Genomic DNA, 13125 nt, shown 5'->3' with positions numbered 1-13125 from the left:
TACAGAAAATTCCATTGTTAATTTCTCCCAGGGTTGTCACTGTGGGCGTGCCTGTACCCTCTGAGGGGGTGATTGACATCCCTGTCATAGAGAGAGCTGTCACAGGCCCTCAGCCTCACTTCAAGGTAAGCCTCACTTCCTGAATATTAGACTCATCTTTATGTAGAATGAACCGTACAACACAACCGTTACATGCCACAAACAGTCCTCTAGTGACAATAGACCGCACAATTTGAGTCTGTGTTTTGCTGTGCTTAAGGATTGGTGTTGACACCTATTTCTAAACCACCTCAGATGAGCCTGAGTCCAGTGTACAGGGTGAGTGACGATGGAGAGGGCATGACCAGAGTTCGTGCCCACCGCCAGGCCACTGGCGCCACGACGAAGTACCGTGTCCTGGACAGCAGCCATGGCTGCAGCTTGGTGGAACTTCAGCCAGTAACGGGTAAGGAGCAGTACTGTGCCTAGATGCTACATGCTAACTTAATGTATTCTGACAATCTTCATTGTCTATTCACACAATTGTGGTGAGGTCTGGGTAATGTCTGAGCACTGGGTAATGTTGATTTCTCTTTCCCTTAAAAGAACAGGGCACAGATGCCCTCTCATGCCAGTCTGAAAAAACATCCATCCATAGAAGAACATCATCCTAGGCCCCTTCCACGCCTAGTGAAATAACATTGATTTGTTCCATCTGTCTCTTGTCTCATCTTCCCCCTCCTAATCCTAGGTGTGAAGCACCAGATGAGGGTCCATATGGCGTATGGTTTGGCATGTCCCATCCTTGGGGACCACAAATATTCCCACTGGAACAAACTGGCACCCCAGGTAAGGCAAAGCAAACCTCAAAGGACTTCACAATACTCAACTGATACAGTACAAGGTAGCATAGCATTGTACAATTCTTTTGTACTAAGTAATTTCACTAGTCGCCTACAACTCTGTCAGGTGGCTTCCCAGACACAGATTTAGCCTAAATCACTTTCAATGGAAAATCTCAATTGAAAATGCATTTTAGTCTAGAATTAGGCTCAATCTGTGTCTGAGAAACCAGCCCAATGTCTACCGGTATAGGTCATGTCTCCTGTGTGAGTCCTGAAGGGTTCAGGCAGCAAGTAATCCCTGCTTTCATCCATTGAGTATTTGGCACATCCGTGATTTCATTTTTGAAAGGACACGACGCCAAACTATGTATTCAAGTAATATACTTTCTCATTTAAATCCTCAGCAATTACCAGAAAGTGTATTGCGGAGGCTGGGATTGGAACAGAGCAAGGCACGCTACCTCCCTCTTCACCTACATGCCCGCCAGCTCACAATACCAGGCTTGGAAGGTCAGAGAGACATCACAATATCCTGCCCCCTGCCAAAATTCTTCACCAGCACGACGCACCGCATGCAGATTACCCTTCCAAATAGAAAGGAGACATCATGATATCTGAGCCACCCCTATTTAGAAGGAGGATGTTTGGACTTTCTTCAGAGCTTTGATAATGCTGTGGCATTGGTGTGTGTGTGGGGGTTATATATGACAGTGAAATTGAAAAATACAAATGTAAGTAGTATTTACTCATTTCAAATGCTAGTAGGATCCTAAATTGGCCATAAATTAATCTTCTTCCCAGGCATTACATGATTAACTGAAAACAAATAATGACGATCTTTGAGTTGTTATTCCAGGCTTATATGGGCAATATCCTGAAGACGAGGTTAGTACGTATGTGACATAATTGGGCTGTTGAAAGTAGAGGAGAGGACATAAGGAATTAGCTACTTGAGACTTTTGAGATGTACCCAAGAACTTGCAAAACAAACAATTTGATTTATACAACCCAACTATAAGGCCATTAAAATGAATCTTTGACCTCTAACTTATCATCTGAGCTGAAGAACTTTCCGTTTCATGTTCCTGTGTACATTGTTGTCGACTTGGGGATCTCATCTGAGGACAGGATTCACAACTTCTTACACTACCACTGAAACACTTCATATTCATTCTAACCACATACTCAGAATCACTCACTAGCACAAACTCAGTACAAAAGGCATGTTTGAAAACAGGCTTTCATCTTTAGCCTCCAACAACACTATAATATCAATACATACAGGATATCATAAATGCAAATATAAAAAATAAACAAAAGTGAGCAGAGGTCCCATAATTGTCTGTTCATGTGTGATGCACTCTGCTCGAGGGGGGGGGGTCTCTATGGGGCCCCATGCTCCTGCCATGTCTGGGACCTGAGAGGAAGGGTACAGGGGCGTGGGGTCTGTGAAGCTACAAGGTAAAAAAAAAAAAAAAAGTATATATATGCTTTAATTAGTCAGGACATTCACTTCAGTGATCTGGTCGAAAAATCCTTCCCACTCATCAATACAGGAAATAATTCTATAGATAAGTGAGGGAGTGAGGTGATGGCTTAAACGTATGAGACCAACAGAAAGAAAGAATTCAGTCAGAATCTGAATCGAGCATGAGTGACCTTGACATACTTTTAACTGCCTTTAGATTAATAAACCGAGGAATCAGAACTTTAAAAAGGCCCATAAGACCATTCTGTAAACTGTAAACAGTCACTTCTCAGCTCCTGTGGTTGAAAGGTATGATGAGTTGAGAGAACACTGGAGTTCTTCTGAATGAGTCACAGAGTGAAGGGGGATACTGCATAGTGAGTAGGCTTGATCCGAGGGAGAGACTGTCCATTTCGGTCCCTAGTCCCTTCTCCCTTCTCTCTCAGTGCATGTTCCCCGCCATGGCGATGGCTTCTTGGATCTCTCTCACCATGATAATGCGTGTGAGCATTTGCTCGACTTGTTCACTTGTGATTGGCTGGGTAGAGTACCATATGGGACTGTTGGGCGCCACGACTGGCTCTGGTGTTAGGTAGTAGGCATCATTACGCCCCTTGGCACTCTGGGGGCTGAGAGAGACGAGAAGATTAAAGCTGTTATATATAATATATATGTTACGGTACATGTGGGAAAACGGTTTATGCAGGCATTTCCCGGGACATGCCAGCATAAACCTTCGACTTGGTACATGCTAGCATGTCCCAGGACATGCCGGCATGTACGAAGTCGACGGTTTATGCTGGCATGTCCCGGGAAATGCCGGCATAAACCGTCAGGATGGTTCATGTGGTATATATGAGAAGTACTCTGTGAACTGTTATTTATTATTATTTTGTTTGTTTTTGTTTTGTTTTTTTCGCTGTTTTGTCTGTGTGCTTATGTCTGTTGCGTACTGTAATGTCTCTGAAAACTAAATAAAAAACACATTGAGTAAAAAAAAAGGATGGTTCATGTGGGAAATACATTCTTACTTTTAGCACCATGGACAGCGCCAGCGGCACGGACGGGATTTGCTTCACACTGTATTTAACTAAATAGCCTACGACTAAAGCAGCCTATATTACATCAATCAAAACATATGTCTAGCCTACATGCAGTGAAGTCTAAAAGTAGGACCAACACATTTGTAAATGGGGAATGCGGAGTCTGCTATGTAAGGGATAAAGTATGGCCAGCCGGTCAAATCGGCTTCGCCTCGGGGTTCCAAACGCACTGTCGGGCTCTTAATTTTCGATAATGACCGACATTATCCCGCTTATTACACGGCTACTTACCAACGACATGAATAATTAATCTTGTGAGAGGCGACATGGTGGCTGCTCTCCGTGTCAGATGAATCTTCTCGAAGTCTGACCGTCTGACCATCATTATCAAAGCTAATCTTCTAATCTCTAAACTTTAAGCAACAGTTGAAAATAAACATAATAAACTATTTCTTGTTTAGGGGTGAATACGACACAGTTTTTTCAGCTCGCCCGGGCTCATCGGGCCAAAGGAGAAATAATTCACCGGTAGAACGAGCGATTGTCCAATCAGAATCAAGTATTTTAGAGAGCCGTGTAATAGCCTAAATAATAAAGAGAGCATTACAGTGATCTCTGAATCCATGACATAACCTGCCCTATCAACTGTTTTAAGCAGAATAAACACATCATATTTGACAACAAGCATTTATCCCATTAGAAAAACGACTATATTAGATTTTTTACATTTTTATGTCATGGATTCAGAGATCACTGTAATGCTCTGTTTATTATTTAGGCCAGGGGTCTTCAACCTTTTCAGCCCAAGGACCCCTTGGACGAAAGACAACCAGAACAGGGACCCCCACATGTAATAAACATTTTTAAGTGTGTTCCTCTCCTGTAGCGGCGCATAAAGAAGCGAAGAGGCGAGTTTGTAGGGCACTCTTCTTAATAACATTTACAGCCTTTACAACAGTGTCCATAACATCGGCAAACTCAGCCATCAGTCCACTCTTTTGCCCAGTCATAGCGCGTGCACCGTCGGTACACACCGCGACTTTGCCCAACTTTCAATTTTCACCGAAAAAGTCATCAATCACTTTGAAAATTTCAGCACTTGTTGTGCGTTCAGGAAGCTTCTTACAAAACAAGAACTCTTCACACATTTCGTCTTGGTCAACAAAGCGCACAAATGCCAAGAGCTGTGCGTCTTTGGACATGTCCACTGATTCATCCAACTGGAGTGCAAATGCCTCCACCGTTTGTCATTTCTCAATTAACTGCACCCTCACATCCGATGCCATTTCACCAATTCGCCGAGCAATTGTTGTGTCTGACAACGGGATAGTCTTCAACTTTTCTGCATATCCATCATTCCCAAACATGGTCTTGCACATATCAGTGGCCGCAGGCAATATAAAATCTTCTGCAATTGTGTATGGTTTTTTACACTGGGCAACGCGAAGAGCAACTTGATATGAGGCTTTCAAAGCAAGCTCACCGACTTTCGCAGATTTTCTTATCATTGTCTGTTGGCCTTGGAGAGAGTGCAGACGAGCCTGAAAGTAGTCCAGTGCTCTATCTTGTAAGTGGCCATGGTTCGTCTCCAAGTGTCGTTGCAGCTTTGATGGCTTCATGCTTTCGTTTGAGAGCGTCGCCGCACAAACAACACACACTGGCAATTCCACTCCTTCAGTTTCTTTGAAAGTAAATCCAAACTTTAGGTACACTTCTGAATATTTTCGGGACTTTTCTCTTTTGCGTTTATCTGCCCCTGGGGCAGGCGCTGCTGGGGCCGAGGTGGAAGGAGTAGCCGTTGGATCTCGAGCTCGAGGTCTCGTTACTGTTACAAATCCATCCTGCTTCACTAATTAATAGTAGTAACTAATAATATATTGTTTTTACTTTTAGTATTGTTATGCTAAATATTGATTGCTAACGATATGCTAATTATTGACTATTACTTCAATGTAGTTCTGTTGTTCTGTTCCACTGTTCATGTTCTGTTGTTCGCAACACCTAGCTTGCTATAACGGCTAACGTTCGATTCTGCTCCATGGGAATAATTTATTTTGTAAATAGTTTTTCGTCAAAAGTAGCTTATTATTGCCTATTGATGCTTGTAGTTTACTCAATATAACTTTTGTTATATTTTTTAATTGTCACAAATTATTTTGGTGAAAATTGTAAATTATTCTGAAAAAATTTGCCGGACCCCCGGTTGAAGACCACTGATTTAGGCTATCAGCCGTGTAATAACACGGCTCTCTAAAATACTCGATTCTGATTGGACAATCGCTACCAGTGAATTATTTCTCCTTTGGCCCGATGAGCCCGGTCGTTTTCTACCCCCCCCCAAACAACAAATAGTTTATTGTGTTTATTTTCAACTGTTGCTTAAAGTTTAGACCCTAATGTTCACAAAACAAGGCCAGTGCTCCTGCGCCACAGGGAGCCTTTACACGAGTGCATTTCGGGAAAGTCAAAGGAGCGCATTTCGGGAACTTGTTGACGCACAGTTGAGCTGTATTCTTTATTTTTATTTCCACCATTGCAAAGAACATGTATGATACTGAGAAGGATATGAGGAGATATTAGCTTTGATAATGATGGTCAGACGGTCAGACATCGAGAAGATTCATCTGACACGGAGAGCAGCCACCATGTCGCCTCTCACAAGATTAATTATTCATGTCGTTGGTAAGTAGCCGTGTAATAAGCGGGATAATGTCGGTCATTATCAAAAAATAAGAGCCCGACAGTGCGTTTGGAACCCCGAGGCGAAGCCGAGAGGTTTCGTAAAGCACTGAAGGGATGGCCATACTTTATCCCTTACATAGCATTCCCCATTTACAAATGTGTTGGTCCTACTTTTAGAGTTCACTGCATGTAGGCTAGAAATATGTTTTGATTGATGTAATATAGGCTGCTTTAGTCGTAGGCTATTTATACAGTGTGAAGCAAATCCGTCCGTGCCGCTGGCGCTGTCCATGGTGCTAAAAGTAAGAATGTATTTCCCACATGAACCATCCTGGCGGTTTATGCCGGCATTTCCCGGGACATGCTAGCATGTACCAAGTCGACGGTTTATGCTGGCATGTCCCGGGAAATGCAGACATAAACCGTTTTCCCACATTCTTAGTTACTAGAAATGTGATGGGACGGGAAGCATCACCCACCATTTAAAGAGGTAAAAGTCATATAGCTTGATGGGACACCGCAACGGGTTCTCAGGATCCTCACCCTGCTCTTCATACATGTCATCAGTCACTGCAACACAAGTCACACGGGTCAGAGGTCTGTATCAGCCAGTAGTGAGGGACCACAAGGGAGATGAGCCTTGTGTTCCAATACCAGGCTAGGTCATCAACTGAGAATGTTGAGCCTAGGATCTCACCTTTCTGTCCGACATGGTGAAGCCCCACTCCCTTCAGATAGCGGATGCTGGTGCTCTTGTCCTTGGGGTTGGATGGGTTCTTCTTGGTGTGTCTCAGCACCTTGGAGAAGGCTACCTTCATGTGCTGCTCTACTGTCGTTAGATGGAAATACCTACACAATAGAGAATTCTTCAGAACTAAGCGTCGCACACTCGCTCACACTCGCACACGCACACACACACCTAACCTGCAGCAACTAAACTAAGCAACTACTGATTTGTTGACAGAGGCAACATGGGTGACAGCTCTACTGTTGCAAGCACAACACAATAACAATGTGAGTATGACTGTAATCAGTGTGGTGAGTGGGATTAATAGTATGGTGTAACATTACAACAGGTGTAAGCATTGTGTTTCTCATGTGTACAGATGCGTGTGTATGTGTGTGTATGTGTGTAACTCACTTAGTGTTGAAGAACATGAGAGTAGTGAGCAGTGTGGCTGGCGAATGGGCACCAAGTTGTTTACACTCCCACAACATCTCTTCTGTCACATGACTAGGAATGATGTACCCTGAGAGGAAGCAACTAATAAGAATATATTCCCACAAAAAAGCAAGTAATCCAAAAGCAATACGTAGCAAAAAACGTAACCGTTGTCACAGAAATATGCAACAGAAATGTCAGTCTCTCTCACACCTACATAATCAATGACACAGACACGGTGTCTCTTACCCAGTGGATGGACGCTGGGCCTCCATTCATCCAGAGCTTTGTGTAACCACTGGGAGAACCGTGTGTAGTACTGATCAGAGAAGATATCATCGACCCGTCCATTTTCAAAGAGATACTACAAACAGAAAGGAGAGGGGAAAAAGCACTTTATACTGTCATACACTTAGGCTAACTCAGCGTTCTGTGTGTGTATTGAGAGATATCCGAGAGTCAATGAGGATACATAACATTGTGTGTGCAGGACTAGCATGCATACCTTCTGTATACACAGGAAGATGTAGTAGAGTGCATCGGGCTCAAACTGCTCGCCCTCCAGACCTCGCGCCTCCTGGGTCATCAAGGCCAGAGCCAAGTTCAGCTCAGCGACCGCACTCGACACCAAGTCGTCCTGGAAGCGCAGGGGCTGCCGACCTGGAGCCAGAGAGAGAGAGAGAGAGAGAGAGGGAGCGAGAGAAAGAAAGACAGACAGACAGAGATGGGAAGGAGAGGGGAATGAAAGTTATTACACGCACTGGGAGGGGGGGGGGTGATGGATGTGTGGGCGAGTGTGTGTGTGTGTGTTGTTGACTCACGTCCGATGGGTGCTAGCTTTGTCCACTCATCCTTGTCCAGCTCAGCGTTTTTTCGCTGGACCCAGAGGCGCCAGACGTCCAGGCCCTCCTCAGGCTTCAGAGAGACGGGGAGCAGCAGCTCCGTTGGAGGCTCGCCCTGGGATTCTGACTCTATCTGACCCTGCAGAAGGCACAAACACACAACAGAGGGAACTATCAAAACTCAGTATTACAATAGGAAAGAGTAGATGCACTAATCACCTCCTGCTTATCTGGTGATAACCATAACAATTTACATAATTTCTTCTGAGAACCTGAAAACAACCTTGGCATCTGTGGCATGGACAAATCAAGGGTCTAAAACAAATCAGAGGATGTCCCCCCCGTTCTGACCTGTAGGTGGAGCTGCTGATCTTGTCCCTCGCCTCCCTGACAGTGCTGTTGCTGAGGGTCCCAGATGTGTAGTGACTGTGTGGTGTTGTAAGCTCCTCCCACTGTCTGCACCGCCACAGGGATGTGGATGTTTCCGTTCATGAACTGCGCAGGGAACAGGGTCTGCACCACCTCCTCCTGTGTGCCGGAGGAAACGGCAGCGCCCGACTGGACAGACACGGCCCCTGATGAAGAATTGGCAACCATCTTGTCCTTGTCGTTGGAGGCTGCCATCTGCACACTGCTGTAGGCCTCCTGGGGAATTGCGATGTGTGCTACACCCTGCTGCTGTGGGGCCGAGTACACAGGGATGGTCCACGTCTCGCCTGCAGGACCTGTGATTGTGCCAGTGGTGCTGTACAGGTGGGTGCTGTCCACGGTGAGCAGGTCCGGCCGCAGGGACAGGTAGCCCTGCTGTTGCCCTTGAGGGATGGCCAGGACTGTGGCCACCTGCTGGCCCTGAGAGAGGGCGTAGGACACCGCAATGGGGACATCCACCTTGCGCTTCTTGGCTGGTTGGAGCACGGCTGGGGATGTGCCTGCCCTCCTCTCAGCCTCACGAGGAGAGCCCTGCTGGGAAGGAGACATGGTCTCAACAGTCTGGATCTGGATCTGCTGGCCACCTTGCAGCTGGATCTGTTGCCCCCCTTGAAGCTGGATCTGTTGCCCCCCTGGCAACTGGATATGTTGCCCCCCTTGAAGCTGGATCTGTTGCCCCCCTGGCAACTGGATATGTTGCCCTCCTTGTAGCTGGATCTGTTGCCCTCCTTGTAGCTGGATCTGTTGCCCTCCTTGTAGCTGGATCTGTTGCCCCCCTTGGAGCTGGATTTGTTGCCCTCCTTGGAAATGGATCTGTTGCCCACCTTGGAGCTGGATCTGTTGCCCACCTTGGAGCTGGATCTGTTGCCCACCTTGGAGCTGGATCTGTTGCCCACCTTGGAGCTGGATTTGTTGCCCCCCAGGTAGCTGGATCTGTTGCCCCCCTTGAAGTTGTATCTGTTGCCCACCTTGAAGTTGTATATGTTGCCCTCCGGGTAACTGGATATGTTGCCCGCTTTGTAGCTGTATCTGCTGACCTCCCGCTACTGCTGCCACCAGCTGGGCCTGGATCTGTGAGAGAGATGCTCAATTATAAACCAACGCGGCCTGGGTAGGTAGGCAAGTAGTAGCAGTGGGTGTGTGTAATATGCATGTATGCAGAGTGAATTGTGTAGGTGTGTGTTACATTTTTGTACCTGTTGGTGCTGCTCCTCTGTGAGCTCTCCCTGCTGGACCAGCTGTGCTGCCGTGGGGATGCCCTGGAGCTCCTGCTGGGAGGGAGAAGACACCTGGAGTACCTGGCCCACTGTCTGGCCCTGCTGTCCCTGGATCTGTACCTTATGATGTAGAACGAGAGAGAAACAGAAATGTGTTCATGACCCTTCACCAGTGTTGGGCACGTTACTTAAAAAAAGTAATTAGTTATAGTTACTTATCCCCAAAAGTTACTGAGTTAGTAACTGAATTACTTCATTATAAAAGTAACTAGTTACTAGGGAAAGTGACTATTGCGTTACTTTTTAAAGTAAACATTTTACAATATGAAGTGCTTTTAAATCTTTGTAGTGTAAATTAAATAAATCAAACTGTCACACAACTTCAGACAACTGGTAGACAGACTGTAACTTCAAGTATTTTCAACACAACAAAAGTAAACAGTTAAACAATATGAAGTGCTTTTAAAGTAGTACTGAAAAGATAAGACATGAATTTCTTGGACAAATCCAACTTTAGCTTCCATTCATTCATTCATCTATCCATCCGTACACTCCTTCCTAACACTCATCCATCCATGCATGCATTCATTCATCCAGCCAACCCAGTCATCTAACCATCCTAGCCAATATGAAGTGTTGACACTGAACTATGGTTGGCTTATGGTTGGCTTACCATGAAATGTTCTCTACCATAGCCAATCATGATCACTTAACTCTACCATAGCCAATCATGATCACTTAACTCTACCATAGCCAATCATGATCACTTAAGCGGTTGTCTCGCCCCTCCCCTCCGCAACAAACAAACAAAAACACCTTTGCAGCTGTGACTGAGGTCGGATGACAATGAGAAGCTTCAGTAAAGTAACTAGTAACGCGCCGCATTGAATTACCGGTAACGGCGTTATAACGATGGAAATAGTAATTAATTAAATTACCCGTTACTGAAAAAAAGAACGCTGTTAGTAACGCCGTTTATTTTCACGCCGTTATTCACATCACTGCCCTTCACACAGCAAGTCTGAAGGTGGTCACAGTTTATGGTGTGTGTGTGTGTGTGTGTGTGTGGGGGCATTACTCACCTGCACTTGTATTTGCTGCTCAGACACCTGGTGCACAGCTGCAGCCAGCTGCGGTGAGATCTGTCCAGAAGTCACCTGCACCTGTTCAGGACAAATAACAAGAATATGATCATCACTCAGACTGAGAGTGGAAGGAACAAAGGTGACAATAAGGTACAAGAACAAACATCAGTCTTTGAGTGTATGTTGTGTTTTACTCTCCAACATCACTTATTGGCAGTCAATTGGCACAGTATGAAATCCATTTAAATAAGAGACTGCGGGATAAAGGGACCTGCTCGTACCGGACAGGCTAGCTCCAGGAGTGACCCTGCCACCTCAGTGCTGTCAGTGTAGATGCAGTTGCCACCCTGTTGGTACACCATGGTTGTGGTGGTGGCAGTGCCGCCCTGCTGGCTGAATTCCTGCAGCACCTCTGGGCCCTTGTTGGCCAATGACTCTAAGAACTCCTTCATGCGATGCTGAGGCACACTGCGGGCCTTCTGCCGCACATACTCGTCAAATGAGACCACACCGCTCTCTACCGGCTCGTTCATGACAAGTTACACTGCCTTCCACTGCACCTAATCAGGAAAAGAACATAGTTTATAGCAAAACACCACATCACAGGGGTAAACTAGCCACTAGAACTTCATCTAGCACCAATATGAGTGTCAACAGTTTCAGTCACAAGTACTGCCTGACAGTATGACACACAACAGTGGTGTAATTGATCAACATTAATGTATACACAATAGTGGTAAAGCAGAAAGAAAAGCTATACCTCAAGGTTTGTTATTAGTTCAACTATCTGTGAAAGAAGTGAAATGACTGCTAAATTAATACATACATAATGAACAGAATAGGCCAAAGTATACCGTTAAAGCCCGGCTGACTGTTTTCATTTGAGGGAGGTGAAGTTGACATGGGGCAAAGTGCATAGGCAAACCCCTTTCCTTCTCCAAGGTCGGATCACATTGGCGTAAACATGACAGTTAACATGACAGTAAACATGACAGTAAACATGACAGTAAACATGACAGTAAACATGACGGTAAACATGACAGTAAACATGACAGACATGACAGTAAACATGACAGTAAACATGACAGACATGACAGTAAACATGACAGACATGACAGTAAACATGACAGTAAACATGACAGTTGAGTTGTCCCAGAGATGTGTGTGAACTTCACTCTACCCAGAGATGCATGAGGCCTAGTACACATCGGCTGGCTACACAGAGATCACATGTTTAACCCCGGAGTTTATAGGAAGAGAAACGTTTATTGAAATAATAAATATTTGCTTTGGACTTTAAGATATGGTCAAAAAAAATACCACCAAACCACCAATGAATTCAGTAGGTTAGTTAGGTGTGTATCTAGAGAGCTAACGCTAGCGTGCTAACAGTGCATCTTTCAATGCTACCTTAAATAAAACCCAAAGCTCTGCTCCGCCAAGGCACGGCGTTCAAACATAACACACATAAACCCCAGGTCGTATATGCGATCCACGTGCAATGTGCTGGAATATAGAATATAGATTTGCATGTCGATATTAATTGCAGTATATTAATTTTAACAACCAGCTAGCGGACTACACACAGCTACGTGACGTGGGCTGATTTCTCCTGGTTTCCGAGAGAACAACACAGATATTAAATCACATTTACCTTACGCACAGATCAACCCAGCAGGATTCCGAGTATTTGGAATACTTGTTTTGTAATGTGTGTGCTGTAATTATTTAGAGAAAAGTACGTTAGCCATATTTGAATATGAAGAGAGAAGATGACGGAAGTAGGCCCGGTGGAACTGTGAGAATCCCCGGCCTCGCGCTGAGTCTGAGTCTGACAAGCAACGGCCGCATCAGCTGTCCCAGGTCCCTCTTCCTCCTGCAGGCAGCGACTCAACACATTTCATATTTACGGGAACGAGCATTGCGTGCACCCGAGTCCAGCAGCAATGCCTACATTTTCTTATCTAAAGACAAAACAAATTTCACAAGAAGCAGCAGTTATATGATACTGCTTGCAATATTAATGTATCAGTGAATTTATAATTCCTTGTTGATGGACTGCAACACCTTTGTGTCTTGATATCCGCCATATTAATATAATGATTAAACAGCCTGTTTCTGAATAAACTTTTACTTTTTCACAAATAGGCTACATGGATTGCCATGAACCACATTTAATTCCATATAATTGTGTTGCTCAGCTGGTGTGAATACCCTACCATTGTGGTTTTTCTTTGCTTGCGGTGCATCATGAGAGCAGTAATATGTTCTATCCCATAATTAATAACAGCTCATAACTTTTACTCAGCGTCTTTGAGCCTCGGAAAAGCGCTATATAAATCTAATGAATTATTATTATTATTATTATTATTA

At 44.8% G+C, this 13125-nt stretch overlaps 2 protein-coding genes across 2 annotated transcripts; one reads left to right on the top strand and one right to left on the bottom strand.

The window, feature by feature from the left end:
* Nucleotides 1-36: 36 nt before the first annotated feature.
* On the top strand, nucleotides 37-2339 carry rpusd4 (RNA pseudouridine synthase D4). The gene is made up of 4 exons (XM_080548702.1): nucleotides 37-125; nucleotides 295-445; nucleotides 731-828; nucleotides 1229-2339. The coding sequence occupies exons 2-4, from the start codon at nucleotides 295-297 to the stop codon at nucleotides 1433-1435; spliced, it is 456 nt and encodes a 151-aa protein (XP_080404828.1). The 5' UTR covers nucleotides 37-125; the 3' UTR covers nucleotides 1436-2339.
* A 204-nt stretch (nucleotides 2340-2543) lies between these two features.
* qrich1 (glutamine-rich 1) lies at nucleotides 2544-11285 on the bottom strand (the record flags this gene model as incomplete). Its single annotated transcript, XM_080548701.1, has 11 exons — nucleotides 2544-2921; nucleotides 6497-6587; nucleotides 6715-6866; nucleotides 7159-7267; nucleotides 7429-7543; nucleotides 7685-7839; nucleotides 8001-8160; nucleotides 8373-9521; nucleotides 9647-9781; nucleotides 10750-10830; nucleotides 11034-11285. The coding sequence occupies 11 exons, from the start codon at nucleotides 11283-11285 to the stop codon at nucleotides 2735-2737; spliced, it is 2586 nt and encodes an 861-aa protein (XP_080404827.1). The 3' UTR covers nucleotides 2544-2734.
* Nucleotides 11286-13125: the final 1840 nt, after the last annotated feature.

The sequence above is a fragment of the Nansenia antarctica genome (genome assembly GCF_963989245.1).
Source record: "Nansenia antarctica genome assembly, chromosome: 18".
NCBI lineage: Eukaryota > Metazoa > Chordata > Actinopteri > Argentiniformes > Microstomatidae > Nansenia > Nansenia antarctica.
The sequence above is the reverse complement of the archived record's forward strand: the minus strand, read 5'-3'. Positions and strand labels throughout refer to the sequence as shown.

What these genes read in the sequence shown, in the direction of transcription:
- rpusd4 (XM_080548702.1), top strand. Translation starts at nt 295, where the DNA reads ATGAGCCTGAGTCCAGTGTACAGGGTGAGTGACGATGGAGAGGGCATG. An exon ending in GGAACTTCAGCCAGTAACGG is followed by an intron (nt 446 to 730) that starts GTAAGGAGCAGT and finishes TCCTAATCCTAG; the next exon opens with GTGTGAAGCACCAGATGAGG. An exon ending in GGAACAAACTGGCACCCCAG is followed by an intron (nt 829 to 1,228) that starts GTAAGGCAAAGC and finishes TTAAATCCTCAG; the next exon opens with CAATTACCAGAAAGTGTATT.